Source organism: Carassius auratus, chromosome 20, assembly GCF_003368295.1.
Source record: "Carassius auratus strain Wakin chromosome 20, ASM336829v1, whole genome shotgun sequence".
Taxonomy (NCBI): domain Eukaryota; kingdom Metazoa; phylum Chordata; class Actinopteri; order Cypriniformes; family Cyprinidae; genus Carassius; species Carassius auratus.
Genome location: NC_039262.1, coordinates 7,083,589 through 7,098,026, shown reverse-complemented (window position 1 = coordinate 7,098,026; position 14,438 = coordinate 7,083,589). Strand labels below are relative to the sequence as shown.

General features: G+C 36.1%; 1 protein-coding gene across 1 annotated transcript in view; it reads right to left on the bottom strand.

Annotated features, from left to right (window-relative positions):
• Positions 1 to 12,682, bottom strand: part of vta1 (vesicle (multivesicular body) trafficking 1) — a 28,218-nt gene extending 15,536 nt beyond the window's left edge. The window contains exons 1-3 of the mRNA XM_026290726.1: positions 12,476 to 12,682; positions 4,012 to 4,106; positions 1,167 to 1,294 (exon numbers count right to left, since the gene is read on the bottom strand). Of these exons, the coding sequence (XP_026146511.1) occupies positions 1,167 to 1,294; positions 4,012 to 4,106; positions 12,476 to 12,566 (314 nt within the window). The 5' untranslated portion in view covers positions 12,567 to 12,682. The remainder of the gene's footprint in view (positions 1 to 1,166; positions 1,295 to 4,011; positions 4,107 to 12,475) is intronic.
• Between the last annotated feature and the right edge of the window lie 1,756 nt (positions 12,683 to 14,438).

Sequence of the window (14,438 nt, the reverse complement as noted above, 5' to 3'; positions counted from 1 at the left end):
CGTTTATTTCTTTACACACAGTGTCATTAAACATGAATTTATGATGTTATCAGCACTGTTTTTTGCAATGGAACCCAAAGAGTCAATTATCAAAGGTTTAGGTAAGGTGATGTTTAATTTCCTATCAAAACTGATGCAATGACCCTGAAAGTCAAGTATGGGACATACCATCCTTGGACATATTCACATCCTGGGTCTCTTTCAGGACATTTTCAACTTCAGGCACGCTGCTCTGATCAGAAAAACCTCACTCTCTATAAAACCTTTAAGGTTACAATTACACATTAATGTTCAAGAAAACCTAAAAGGAACTTGCTGAAAATACTGGCATTGTTTTTCCAGAATGGGGATAAATGTCATGAACTACAGTACCTATTAAAAGTAAAATCATAAAGTACACAATGATTCACCTTTTGAACTGTTCGAACAAACCCTAAGTATGTGAAAACATCCTGGAGAGTGGCCTCTGGTCAGGGAGTGTATGCAGGACTGACAGCTTCCTACAGTAAGACAGATCTTCACTCTAAACCTCATCAGCAGAAAGAGGATAAAGAACATAAGGACATGGAATGCCAGAGTTTATCCATTTCCGAATGTATTTTGAGACTTAGAGGGAACTTGTTGTTTCTTCTTGTAGCAATGTAAGACTTTTGGAGGTTTTTCTCGGCAACAGAATTGAATACAAGGTCCCTACGTCTACGACAACGTCCTGAAGTGTATTTCTCTGAGATTTTATTAAGTCTTGGTAAACATTTTATAAATGTGTACTCCCGTTTATCTAGCTACAGCCAAACTAATGAGCACTTAAAATACCTTGGGAAGTGCCAGTCTGCATGACCTGAGGCATGAGTCAGTGCCAGGTATTCAGCTCCTGGACCCTTTACCAGCCCTGCACTGCTTATTTACGTCACTGTCCACAACAGCTTCATTATACTGCAGTGACCTGTAACGCTACACCTGGCTAATCCATGCCGTCTCACTCCCAAGCAACTGCCCTGTACAGAACCAGCATTGTAGCTAATTTTAGCCTGCTGCTCATTCCCTGTATGTGCAATACTGACAGTGGGATTATTTTGTGTCACAGTTCAGTGAAACGATGATAAAGGTCTGCGCATTTAAACAGTCTGAACAATCTGGGGACTAATCCAATCCAGACCCTAACTTACTTGTGGAAACGTCCTGATCGATCTTCATTGTCTGCATAGAGGAACATTTTCAAGGCGTAATTCTCAATGTGGGCATTACCAACTACTTCCTGCGTGATGGATTCGTTGTCGCCGAGCTCCTTCTTCATCTGAAACACAAATAAATTAGTTTTCCATGTGCAGTATGGATGTTAATGACAAATATCATCCTAAGTGCTATGCAAAAGAGGTCATTTTAGCATTTTTTTGCGTGGGCGATGCCGTAAAGAGTGTTTACTGCATCATTTATGACAGATTCTAGATGATTACTCTCTAAAGTCTAGTTTCCATAGCATGACTCATTAATTCCTGAGACGCATCGGTCACTTTGATTCCACTCCAGAAGCCTAGTGTAATTAATATTTTGTTGCAAAAGTGGGTCCCTCTGGAGCGTTGCCCAAGCACAATTAGTGGACTCATTCACCCAGCTATTATTATGATCCTTTCTGCGACACCAGGCAAATAAATTTTGCAGCCTCATAATTTACAGAAAATGTTTATAATGCAACAGACAATAGCAATGCGTGGATTAAAGCAGGCATATGCTTTCTCACTTCTAATAATATGACCACAGCAAATCTGAATATGTCTATTTGTTTTCCTGGCATGAGTTTTCAGGCTTCATCCTTCTACATGGTGGTACACTGACCATAAATGTGGTGTAGATTCATTTAAAATAAATTTAGACTGTGATTATATAAACATAAGCAATTTTTGAGGTGGTCCTGCATTAAAAAAAAAAAAAAAAAAAAAAAAAAAGAGCGGGTCACTGCTGTCTTATGTGTTACACTGGTTTGCAGTGATCAGGATTATAGCTGCAATGTTGCAATGAAAAATATTATATATATATATATAATAAATATTTTTCATTGCAACATTGCAGCTATAATCCTGATCACTGCAAACCAGTGTAACACATAAGACAGCAGTAACCCGCTCTTTTACTTTGGTTTGGAATGGCCAGCACCCAACTGCCAAAGCTTCAGCCAGTCGGCGGCCCCCGGGATCTGCCTTCCTCTCTGTGATGTTACAGTCTGCTAGAGAGCGTCAGGTTTCCTTGTAAAATCAGTAAAGCAAATACGACTGGTTACATTTCAACAGGTGGAACCTGGGCGCCTGAATGGACTCACTGTTCACGTTTTAATGAAATTTTTACCTATTTTATGAAAAAGCACTGCGAAGCCACAGTACATCACTTGTGCTGCATCGCAGAAGAATATAAAAACACAAGTCGGAAGAAAGCGTGCAAAAACAGTACAGGGAGAAAGAGAGATTGAACGCTTTCAGTTGCCAGTGCACACTAAATCAAAGTCTTGAAACAAGATCTTGTCTCTGCGCACCGATTCCATGGGACTTACTCAAAATCCCCCTGGAAAAAAAGAAACACTGGAGTCATTTTAACACTCTTACTAAAGGAAGCTTGTTCTGTTTAAGAAAAGCGAAGAAGGTACTATGTGTTTTCTGGCCAAGACACATGCTGATATTTAGCACGAGAGCATGATATAGGTGAAGTGAACCTTATCACGCACATTCTACTTCTCTGTTTAAGTTCATGAGACAAAACTCCTACATCTAACGCTGAGAATTAGCAGGTTTACATGTTATTTATATAAATGCTTCAGAAGACACATATTTCAAGTCCATAATTTGCATTGTAAAAAACACTTTGGTCAGCACAAATCTCAAGTGAACCTGTATTTATTGTAGTCTAGGACTGGGTCATGTTTTCTTTTACCTTGCCTTGTTTCTTGAGGCTGGAGGAACCTGTTCATGCTGGCATCTACCTAATTTGTCTAGCTTCTGCTAGCTGGCAGATGACTTTGTGCTGAAACACCTTAGAGTTTGACTGGATGTTGCATCAGCAACAAAATATATGGGGTTTTTACCTTACTATGGCAATAATGCACATTTATATAGTTAGTAAGATATTATTATTTGCATTTTGGAAATTTTTATTTATTTATTGTTTTTTTAGAACAGGCCTGTGAACCATTTATGGGTTGAGAACCAATTTAAATCACAGTTATGCCACCTAAACCACTGTAGTTTTAGAAGTTTAAAAGTTTTATAAAACACTTCTTTAAGGATGAAAAGAATAAGGTCGGTTAAGTGGAAAATTTCTATACATAATCTTTAAATAGCTATAAAACAAAAGTTCTAAGTTTAATCGATCCATGGATTTCACTCCATATGTAGTAGATTCCTTGCATAAAATCCCCTGAACGACAGGTGTCTGATTCGAATCATAATTATAGAGCAAGGCATCCTTCCACACAGATTCAGTTCAGTACCCTGTATGTTTCAGACCTTTTGACCGGATGTGCCCACCAGGATCGGGGTCTCCACAGGTTGTTGTTTTCAGTTTCAGTGACTTTTAATGAACTGAGTTGAGGCGATAGTAAAAGTGAGCTCCAGAGACAGCAGGGTCTCCATTCTCCTCTAATTGGTTCCCGAAATGTCAATAACAGCACCTAAGCATAAAAGCAAAGTTTTCCCGTAGCTTCCTGCTCCCCTTCTGAGGAGACCTATAAATTCAGCCTTGTGAACAGTGATGTGAATACATTGGCTTAAATATAAAAGGTCACTTATCCCTTTTGCTAATGCCACATACACGAAAGAAAACTAAACTAGTAGAGGTATGAGTCTAGATTTATACATCTATAGTTCTATCTGTAAATATCAGCATATTGCAAAATAAGGCAGTACATTTTTTTAAGACTCGTTTAATAAATAGTTCAAATCAGTTGAAGAAGTCTGTTTAGTGAGTTCATGAGGCAAGATGTTAATAAAAAAAAAAAAAAAAGATATGAACCTATTTAAGACTTACCATTTCCAACTGATCCATTAGTTTCACAAGAAACTTTCGGCACTCTGGAGTTTTGCTATCTAGTTTCATTCCTGTCTGCATGGCGTAAAGTCGACCTGAAACACATTAGACATGAGAAGAGCATTTCACTTTCAGGGTTTAATCACTGCACTGATACAGTACAGTTAAATGTCTAGACTTGCCTATCTGGATATGTGCTTTTCATGACCTTACAGCTTATGCTAAAATGTCTGAAATGAACTTATATATTTTGTAGATTACTTTCGTAAGTTGCATGCGTTTCTTTACAAAAAAAAAGTTGATTTATTTATTTTGTTGTTGGAATGAAGTGATGAAAACGAAGCCAGCATGTGTCCTGTATATCAGAATTCCTTAATTACAGTCCAAGAAGAAGAGCATTCCAAGACTACTTCAAAGTTGGCTGAGAGAATGCCAAGAGTGTGCAAAGCTTTTATCAATGTAAAGAAGTGTCTTACTGAAGTAGTTTTATATTTCCATTTCTGTTGTTTCAAATTTTTGCTTACTTAAAATGTGAAAAAAGGAAAAGTGTCCAAATGTTTGACTTTTACAAAAAAAAAAAAAAAACAGACATGATATAACCAAAATAAATAAATACATTATTTAGTAATTAAATGAACGTTGTTAAAAGTTCTGACCCTTAATTAACTTTCTCCACTATCCTCCAATTCCCTTTTCTTGCCACTAAACTGCATTATTATTTTTTTTATTTTTTGCTTTTATGTCTTTGGAACACTGGAATCCAGTTGTCACTGGTTAAGAGTTACAAAACATGGTCAGGCCTACACATCTGGCAAATGTTTTCAAGGTATTTTACTGGCCATATGTGGCCAGCACAATGGAATTCTTACTGCCTGTTGCTCATTTAGTACAATATACAACAGTGGCACATGATACTAAGAGAGAAAGTTTATATTATATATATATATATATATATATATATATATATATATATATATATATATATATATATATATATATATTATATCTCGGCTCACACATCAATAAAGAGCATTAACCCAACAGCCTATTTTAATATTAATGAATAAAATTCCAAGTCTTAATCAATTAATAGACCCTGCTAGAAAAAGAATGTGATCTACAAAGAAGAAAAGAAGCAGCGAAGCATGAAACAGGAAGCCCAGAGTTTGTTCATTACAATTCAAAGAAGGATCGCAAACAGGGTCTTCATTATGGGGTTCTTGAAAGAAGCAAGACAACAATCAATTGCTATTGCACAAGTTCAAAGTCATTAAGTTAAGAGGGAGTGTTAAGAGGGACATTTGGAAAAAGGCAGCAGCAAGCCCCAAGCCTTTGGGATATGCTCCACTAATGAAGATAATATCCGGTCCCACCCACACTTGCACCAATTTAAAATCTCACCCAGGTGAACCTATGCTGTCCCAAAGGAAATTAAAGATGAGGGCTTACAACTATTCCCCGGCTTGCTATCCTATTTATGTGATGAAGAGGGATGAAACTATCCCCTCGCGGCTAAACATTGGCCAAAATCTTCATTCGCTTAACACTGAGATACATCAGGATGGACCTCTTACTAAATGTCACAACGATGAGAAAACTAAGAGATAGAAACATTTTCATGAACTTATGAACTGTTTTTACTTGGTCCTTAAAATGGTATATATTTGCAAGAAGTCTCTTTTAACAGAAATACTGTGAAGAAATAATTGGTAGGCCTGCATAATTTTACGGAATTTATGAAACAGAAATCTAACCTAATATATATATATATATATATATATATATATATATATATATATATATATATATATATATATATATATATATATATATATATATATATATATATATATATATATATGTAATTACTTAAAATGTATTAAAAAAAAGTCTGCATAGTATGCAAACATAAGGAAACTATAATGGTAATCATATTATGTGAAATACATACTTACTGTAAACACGCTGTGGAAAAGGATGGACACGTTTTCTTGATATTACTGTGCTTTTAGCAATATAAAATATCCAAACAAAATAATCAATTCCACATGCTGTGCTGAAGTGACCATCGTCTAGCCGAGACAGGACTTTGAATGGCACTTTGTATACGAGGCAGACCTTGAAATCAGTCATCTAATTCCGATTTTAAAAACATTAGCCAGTAATGCCAGTGAACTGGCAATTACAACTTCCTGAAGGAAACAAGTAAAAGCAAATATGCCCAGCTGTGAGTGTTCAGGTCAGGGCAAATACATCCTACGTCTTAGTCCTCATAAAGGTGTCTGTATGCTGCTGAAAACCGAATCAATTTTAAATGGTTTAGACTGCTATCAAATGCTAAAGTTTTATTTCAAACAAGAGGCATATTTGCTTTTAATGAGACACGTAAGGTGCCTTAGTTAAAATAAGCATAGTTAAACTGTGAGAGAAAAATCGAGAAAGCAACAAGATCGGCTTAAAACAGAATAGAAGACCAGCCAATAGTCTAGGAAAGGCCATAGGAAGGTCACGAAATACCAGTCAAAATATTGCACATTTTTCAGCCATATCACCAACATCCAATTATAATAAATGAACAAACAAAGGGTGAGCTAATTGAGTTATCAATATGGATATTTCATCATTGTTAGCATCACATAAGTTTTGTAAAAAAGTACAAAAACCCTAATAAACCATACAATGCTCTTGTTTTTGGTCTTTTGTTTTGTAATCTCGACCTAACAAACTTTGCTACTTTCTCATAATCTCAAACACATCTCTCATGAGAAACAAATGGTATGTTGCTCATGATTAGTGCCAGAGTCTTCATTATGCAGCAATAAAATCTGGATTCTGCAACAAAGATTAAGTTAGTATCACCCTAAAATTTATGCAAGACCTCTTAATTTCACTTATTCCTCAAAAAATAAGACGGGTTATAATGAGGTAGATAACCTTGTGTGAACTAAATAATTGGAGGTTCAGCAGATGGCAGCTGAAAGGAAAGGCTCAAACAGTTTGATAGATTTTTGTCAAGTTTCTTTAAGAACATGCCATGTCCTCTTCCATGAGGCCCAATTTGCAGAGATCTGATGTCTATCAGAAAAGATCATAGCATACTGTCACAAAGTCCTCCTTTGTAACTGTATAACGCCCATACTGCTCAACATCCAATTTTCCTCATCTGAAACAATGCAACACTGTGGCCATTCAGAGCTGTAAAGCATGAAAATAAAAACCATAATCTATTATTTGCCTACGGGTGATTTTATTTCTTTCACTGTTTAAGGAGTGGGAACGGAAGTAAGAATAAGAGTTTCATTGAAAGCCGTAACAAACCTTATCAAGTGACTTAAAATAGCTCATTTTTGGCTCAATTAAATGGCCTATATGTAAATTAATTTAGAAAGACTCTTATTGGTAATATGATTCATTGTTACTTGCATGTGCCCGGGCCAAACACCAGATTGCACCCATTCATTGTCCACTGTACAACATCCCAGATGCTCATTATGGCCGAGTAAGCATCAACGCAAGCTTGACGTTTGACAGACGAAAGACAGCCTGACTCTTCAGACGAGGACATGCCCGAGTATTTCACTGACATCTGCAGTAAGAACCGAATTGTATATTCAGGAATGTCAGCCCGCGCACTCTGCTTTCCCTATTACAAGGATGTTATTATGTAGCTGCTGCTCAGCCTGAAGACTGGATAAGGTCCAGCGAGAAGGAAGGAAAACAATGTCAAAGAGGGCCTTTTCCATAGGTTTACAGCATGGTGCCAATCAGAGAACTGGAGCTCGTCAAAGAGACGGAAGCCAGAGCAGAAGCGCATCTGAAGAGCATTCTGCTTCAAAAACTACGCACAACTAAAGACTGCCACACATTAATCTGGCACCACGCACATGGCTGTCTCGCATTATGATGTTTTCTTAAAAAAAAAAAAAAAAAAACTCCGTTATTATCCAGAAAAACTGTTTTGCTATTACCAACACTCTGAAGCAGCACTAAATCTGTAATTTTTTTTCCATTATCACAATGTAGTTCATCCTAACTTTAAAAGTGTGAATTATTAAAACCAGTTCAGCTGAAATACCGGGTTTGACAAAATCGCTAATTATGATTCATAAAGCAAGCTTAACTTGCTCAATAATTAAATTTTAGGATAATGAAGAAAAATATGATAACCGAGAGAGAGTGTAGATGCATCATCATCATCATCTAGTTATATAACAAACAGACCATGATCAACTATTACAAGGGTAAGCAAACAACAGACAAAGTCATAGATAAAAAAGGGCCAGTAAGTTAACAACAGAAACAATTCCAGTAAAGCCAGATTCCCTCAGTTAAATGTCAATGCTGACCTCCAGTGGCACACTGAATTCACCCACTATTAAAAGAAACTGTTTAGACCTTTCAGAATTCATAAGTTTTTATGTATGAGAACAACAGTCAGAATTTTATACAAACAACTTTCACAATCAAAAACCTTTTGAATGGCAGTGTATCTGCAGAAGGAATCGGATTCATTTATTATAATCTTTTTAGAGGGTTAGATTACAGCTATATAAACAAAGAAACTCAAGTCCAAAATTTGTGACAATGGCACATTTTTGCCCTTTGATTGAAGCCAAAACTGAATTTTCTCAAAGCAGTTCCATAACAGATTTATATTGATCTTCTCTACAATATTTTGCCCTGAAACATCAGGATGGCATGGCATTAGCCTGGAAGCTTAAACGTGGCCTTAGTCAGAGTAATTGGACTGCATTTCCCCTTCACGGTTCAGAAACAGCCCAACAAAGAAGAGAGATTACATCTAACATTTTCTTAAACTTGCCCCTCTACCGTCATTGATTTCTCAGGTCAAGTTTGACATTTAGACTCAGCAAAGAAAGGACATAATACCTCACTACTCAGAAATGGAAAATTGTAGGAGCAGTGGGAGGTCTCCTGCTGATGAGGTTAGACTCCCAGGACACTAATTGCTAGGGATCTGATGAGATCTCACGAGATTCGACTGGTCTCGCGAGAACGTGACAATACGTAGTCTCGCAAAACAATTTGCAGTGTTTACACGTTATACATTGCTGCATATAATTCATTAAAATAGAAGTTTAATTTCTTAAAGTACAAGTTGATTTCAAATTGCGCCTACATTTTTTTTCTTTTTGTGTTTTTCAGATAAAAAAATAATAATATCTGTCCCTATATATTAAATCATTGAGCATTTCTTTATATATATACAAAAAAAAACGGCAAAAATTTTTGTCTTGTTCTTGTGAACCCAGTCTCATGTCTCATCTTGTGGGATAAGTGTTTCGTCACAACCCTATGACAACAATAATGCAATGCAAAAATATATGATCCTGCTCAATAGACAGTATCGTAATATCACTAGCCTTTTCGCTTCATTTGATAGTTTTCATGTCACATAAGGTATAGTGTGCAGTGTTTCCAACAGCCTTACACTATATTCGTGGTGGCACTCCCCCGCCCCCCATATATACATATGCAAATTAATTTCTGCCAGCAGGAGGCACTTTAAGAGCGGGAGAGATAGCGGTTTCTCCGGTAGCTGTAAAGCAGTGCTGAGCTCAAAAACCTGCCTTATCAAGCATCACATGCAAGATGAAATGAAATCTAAATTTTTCGGTTTCCTTCTGAAATTCAGCGATATAACAACATCCGCACCGGTTTTTGATTTTGAAACGTGCAGTGCTCACGTTTTTTCAATGAGGTCAAAGACTTTTGGAAAATCTATTTGTGGCGGTCAGTTCTGATATTGTTGCTGCCCGCCACAAATAAATCAATGTGTGGGAAATAGTCCTGGTTTGTGTGACTATTATCTGGAACATGTAAACATTTGGTAACCTTCTATCAGTCTCCAGTCAACGTATTACATTTTTATGAATTGTTAACATAACTCTCAAGCTGAACTGCACAGACCTAAAAATGTCTTCATTTCAGCCATTAAGATAATCCTATTGTGAACACTAAATAACTTCAATATCCAAGAAAAAAACCTTCCTCCTAAAACTACAGTTAAAACATATAGAACCAAAAGTTCTAATACAAAGTTATGATAAAACAAAATGGTATGTAAATCAATCTCTGCAATTATCAGTTTCTGCTATGTGATGCTGTGAGCATGCAGACTAAGCAGCTTGATGTTAAGCAGCCATAAGACGGAGGTATTATCAAACATTAAACATGCTACAATGTCCCTTGGGCATTAATTATCATTTTTAGTTTGTTAATTCATCACAAAGCATACAAAACATGCACACTAATTAATAGCTGTTCAAATATAACAGTTTAATAAAAGTTTTTGAAATGCAATCCTTACTACTGCAACATTACTGTCTTCCAATATTATAAGGGTTATCTAATGATCATATCACAATGTTTCGCAAAAGCCTCATCCAACTCTACTACTTTACTATTCACTTTGATTATATAGTTAATTTACAGTAAAAATTACACTCCTTTATAGACGAAGTCAACCGATTTATCGGTTATCAGCAAAAACCCATGCCAATATTATTTTTTCAATTTTCTATATTATTAAAAAAAAATGTTTACATATTTGTTTAATATGAATGTCTCTAGGGGATAAGAGAGTTCAATTAAATGTTCCATCTTTGTTTCAGTTAAATTAAATGTTTTTTCTTTTGCAAGTTAAAAATGTAACTGGTTGTGTAAAATATGCACATAATATTATAATATTGACTTTTCAATAAAAGGACCCTGTATTTAATTAAAAGCAGAACAGTATTGCAGCATGTTTTGAGGCATAACAAACACTGCACAGTTGGCAAAGAGAACCGACTGTAATGAAACACCCTATTTACATACTATTTTACGTAGTATACAAAGATTCATAATATTATCAACATTTTATAGATTTCGCTACATTTAATTTACTTTTCTGTACAATTTTTAAAACCACATGAATTACACTTAGTATTTAACTGTATTTATAAAATATTCACCCATCACAAAATTACAATTCTGACAAAATTTATTTACCTTCCCCTTTTCCAAACCTGTTTGAGTTTCTTTCTTCTGTTCAACATAAAAGAAGATATTTTGAATAATTTTAGAAACCAAATAGTAGCTGTTCCCCACTGACTCCCACAGTATGAAAAAATATATAGCCTTTACAATGGAAATCAATAGGGACCAGCAACTGTTTTGTTGCAATTCTTTAAAATATCTTCTTCTGTGTTCAGCAGAAAAAAAAAGAAAAAGAAAAAAAAACTCATACAGGTTTGAAACAACTTGACGGTGATTAAATGATGTCTGAATTATAATTTTGTTGAGAACTATCCCTGTAATTATAACAAATATTACAATAATAATAATAATAATAATAAAAGTTTATCCCTAAATATAGTTTAAGGAAAGACTGCCGTTTTATGACATCACTAGAAGCATATGACTACAGAATATGCATGAGTCATGCATTACATGACATGAGCACAGACCAAACTTACTAGTCAAGTCACCTTTATTTATATAGCGCTTTAAACAAAATACATTGCGTCAAAGCAACTGAACAACATTCATTAGGAAAACAGTGTGTCAATAATGCAAAATGACAGTTAAAAGCAGTTCATCATTGAATTGATGAATAGTAATGGGATAATGGGATGGGGGGGCCATCTAGAGGCCCAAGGCCTGCCACTAGGCTGACCACCTTCCTGTTACTTAAAGGGTCACAATTCATCTCAGTTTATGTCACACTTTACGGAAGTTTTACAGTATTGCTAAAAATAGATGTACCACATACAATGTCTGACACACCTATATGATAATTGAAAAAAAAAAAGGTTGTGAACCTTTACAGTTCACGTCCTCTCTCAACACCCCTCAAGATGGGCAGACAAGGAACTTGTTTTTCAGCTTGGCGTGGTGAGAATGACAGCAAAGCCTAACGTGATTCAGCATATTTCTGATTTTACTCTTACACCCGTCAGAAAGAAACAAACTGCATAGCATCCGTAATGAACGACTATATCTCAACTACAGATCCCAGAACACCATTAAATTAAATCGAGCACATGAAGTACTCGTGATGCAGTGTAGTTTAGCCTAAACCTCTCCAAACAAAGCAGCCAGTTAGCCAATCCTGCTACATTTGTTCCTAAATTGTATCATAACAGCATGTGTGTAGAGCTATTAAAATGGGAATCTAGCTGAACATCTGTATTTATAAAGTCTATAAATTAAGCTGTTTAAATAGCAAATAGCTAACGTAACGTTATATTATCATAATAGCAGTTGTAAGCTAGCTTAACTGAAACTAACTTCCACAACATTTCTGTCCACTGCATATAAAAATACTGAGTAATTAAAACAATTTAAGTCGAACTTTATTGGTATAATCTACAAAATGACAAGTTTAATAAACCAGTGAGAGGGGAAGGGCTGCTATGTGACAAGCTAACAAAACAAAGCGCTATTTTCACAGACTTACAGTAATAAGCAACCACCGGATCTCTTTTCTCATGTTCCTGCGCAGTTCGTAAATGGTGCTGGATCGGTTTCAGCTGCGATGGGAGCGCCATCCCGAAAAAAAGACACTGTTACAAACTTCTAGGATTAGCTAGGGCCAAAAATAGCTAATAACAAAGATGACAGGCGCTCGAGAAGGAGCCGCTTCCGCGTCTTCACGTGAACGCACAGCCACGCCTTTACTGACCTCCATAGGCGTGGAGTGGGTAATGCCCGAAATGATCAGTGCTTATATTGGATTATATACAGAGATTTCTTATTATTTAGTAATCATATATTTTTAAGATGTAATTTGTAAATGGTTTGCCATACTAATTTGTTTTATTAATAATATGCTACGTTAATTTAGCTTTTCTGTTTTCATTCTATTCTATATTATACAAACCCGATTCCAAAAACAGTTGGGACACTGTACAAATTGTGAATTAAAAACAGAATGCAATGATGTGGAAGTTTCGAACTTCAATATTTTATTCAGAATACAACATAGATGACATATCAAATGTTTAAACTGAGAAAATGTATCATTTGAAGGGAAAAATAAGTTGATGTAAAATTTCATGGCATTAACAAATCTCAAAAAAGTTGGGACAAGGCCATGTTTACCACTGTGTGGGATCCCCTCTTCTTTGTATAACTGTCTGAAAATGTCTGGGGACTGAGGAGACACGTTGCTCAAGTTTAGGAATAGGAATGTTGTCCCATTCTTGTCTAATACAGGCTTCTAGTTGCTTTGTCTCTTTATTATGCGCCAAATGTTTTCTATGGGTGAAAGATCTGGACTGCAGCCTGGCCATTTCAGTACCTGGATCCTTCTTCCACGCAGCCATGATGTTGTAATTGATGCAGTATGTGGTCTGGCATTGTCATGTTGGAAAATGCAAGGTCTTCCCTGAAAGAGATGACGTCTGGATGGGAGCATATGTTGTTCTAGAACTTGGATATACCTTTCAGCATTGATGATGCCTTTCCAGATGTGTAAGCTGCCCATGCCACACACACTCATACAACCCCATACCATCAGATATGCTGGCTTCTGAACAGAGCGCTGATAACAACTTGGGTTGTCCTTTTCCCTTTCATTCCCAGTTTTCCAAAAAGAACTTCATATTTTGATTCATCTGACCACAGAACAGTTTTTCACTTTGCTACAGTCATTTTAAATGAGCCTTGGCCCAGAAAAAAAAACGCTTGCGCCTCTGGATCATGTTTAGATATGGCTTCTTTTTTGACCTATAGAGTTTTAGCCGGCAACGGCGAATGGCACAGTGGATTGTGTTCACCGACAATGTTTTCTGGAAGTATTCCTGAGCCCATGTTGTGATTTCCATTACAGTAGCATTCCTGTATGTGGTGCAGTGCCGTCTAAGAGCCTGAAGATCACAGGCATCCAGTATGGTTTTCCGGCTTTGACCCTTACACACAGAGATTGTTCCAGATTCTCTGAATCTTTGGATGATATTATGCACTTTAGATGATAATAACTTCAAACTCTTTGCACTTTTTCTCTGAGAAACTCCTTTCTGATATTGCTCCACTATTTTTCACTGCAGCAATGGGGGAATTGGTGATCCTCAGCCCATCTTGACTTCTGAGAGACACTGCCACTCTAAGAGGCTCTTTTTATACAGAATCATGTTGCCAATTGACCTAATAAGTTGCAAATTGGTCCTCCAGCTGTTCCTTATATGTACATTTAACTTTTCCGGCCTCTTATTGCTACCTGTCCCAACTTTTTTGGAATGTGTAGCTCTCATGAAATCCAAAATGAGCCAATATTTGGCATGACATTTCAAAATGTCTCACTTTCAACATTTTATATGTTATCTATATTCTATTGTAAATAAAATATAAGTTTATGAGATTTGGAAATGATTCCATTCCTTTTTTACTCACAATTTGTACAGTGTCCAAACTTTTTTGGA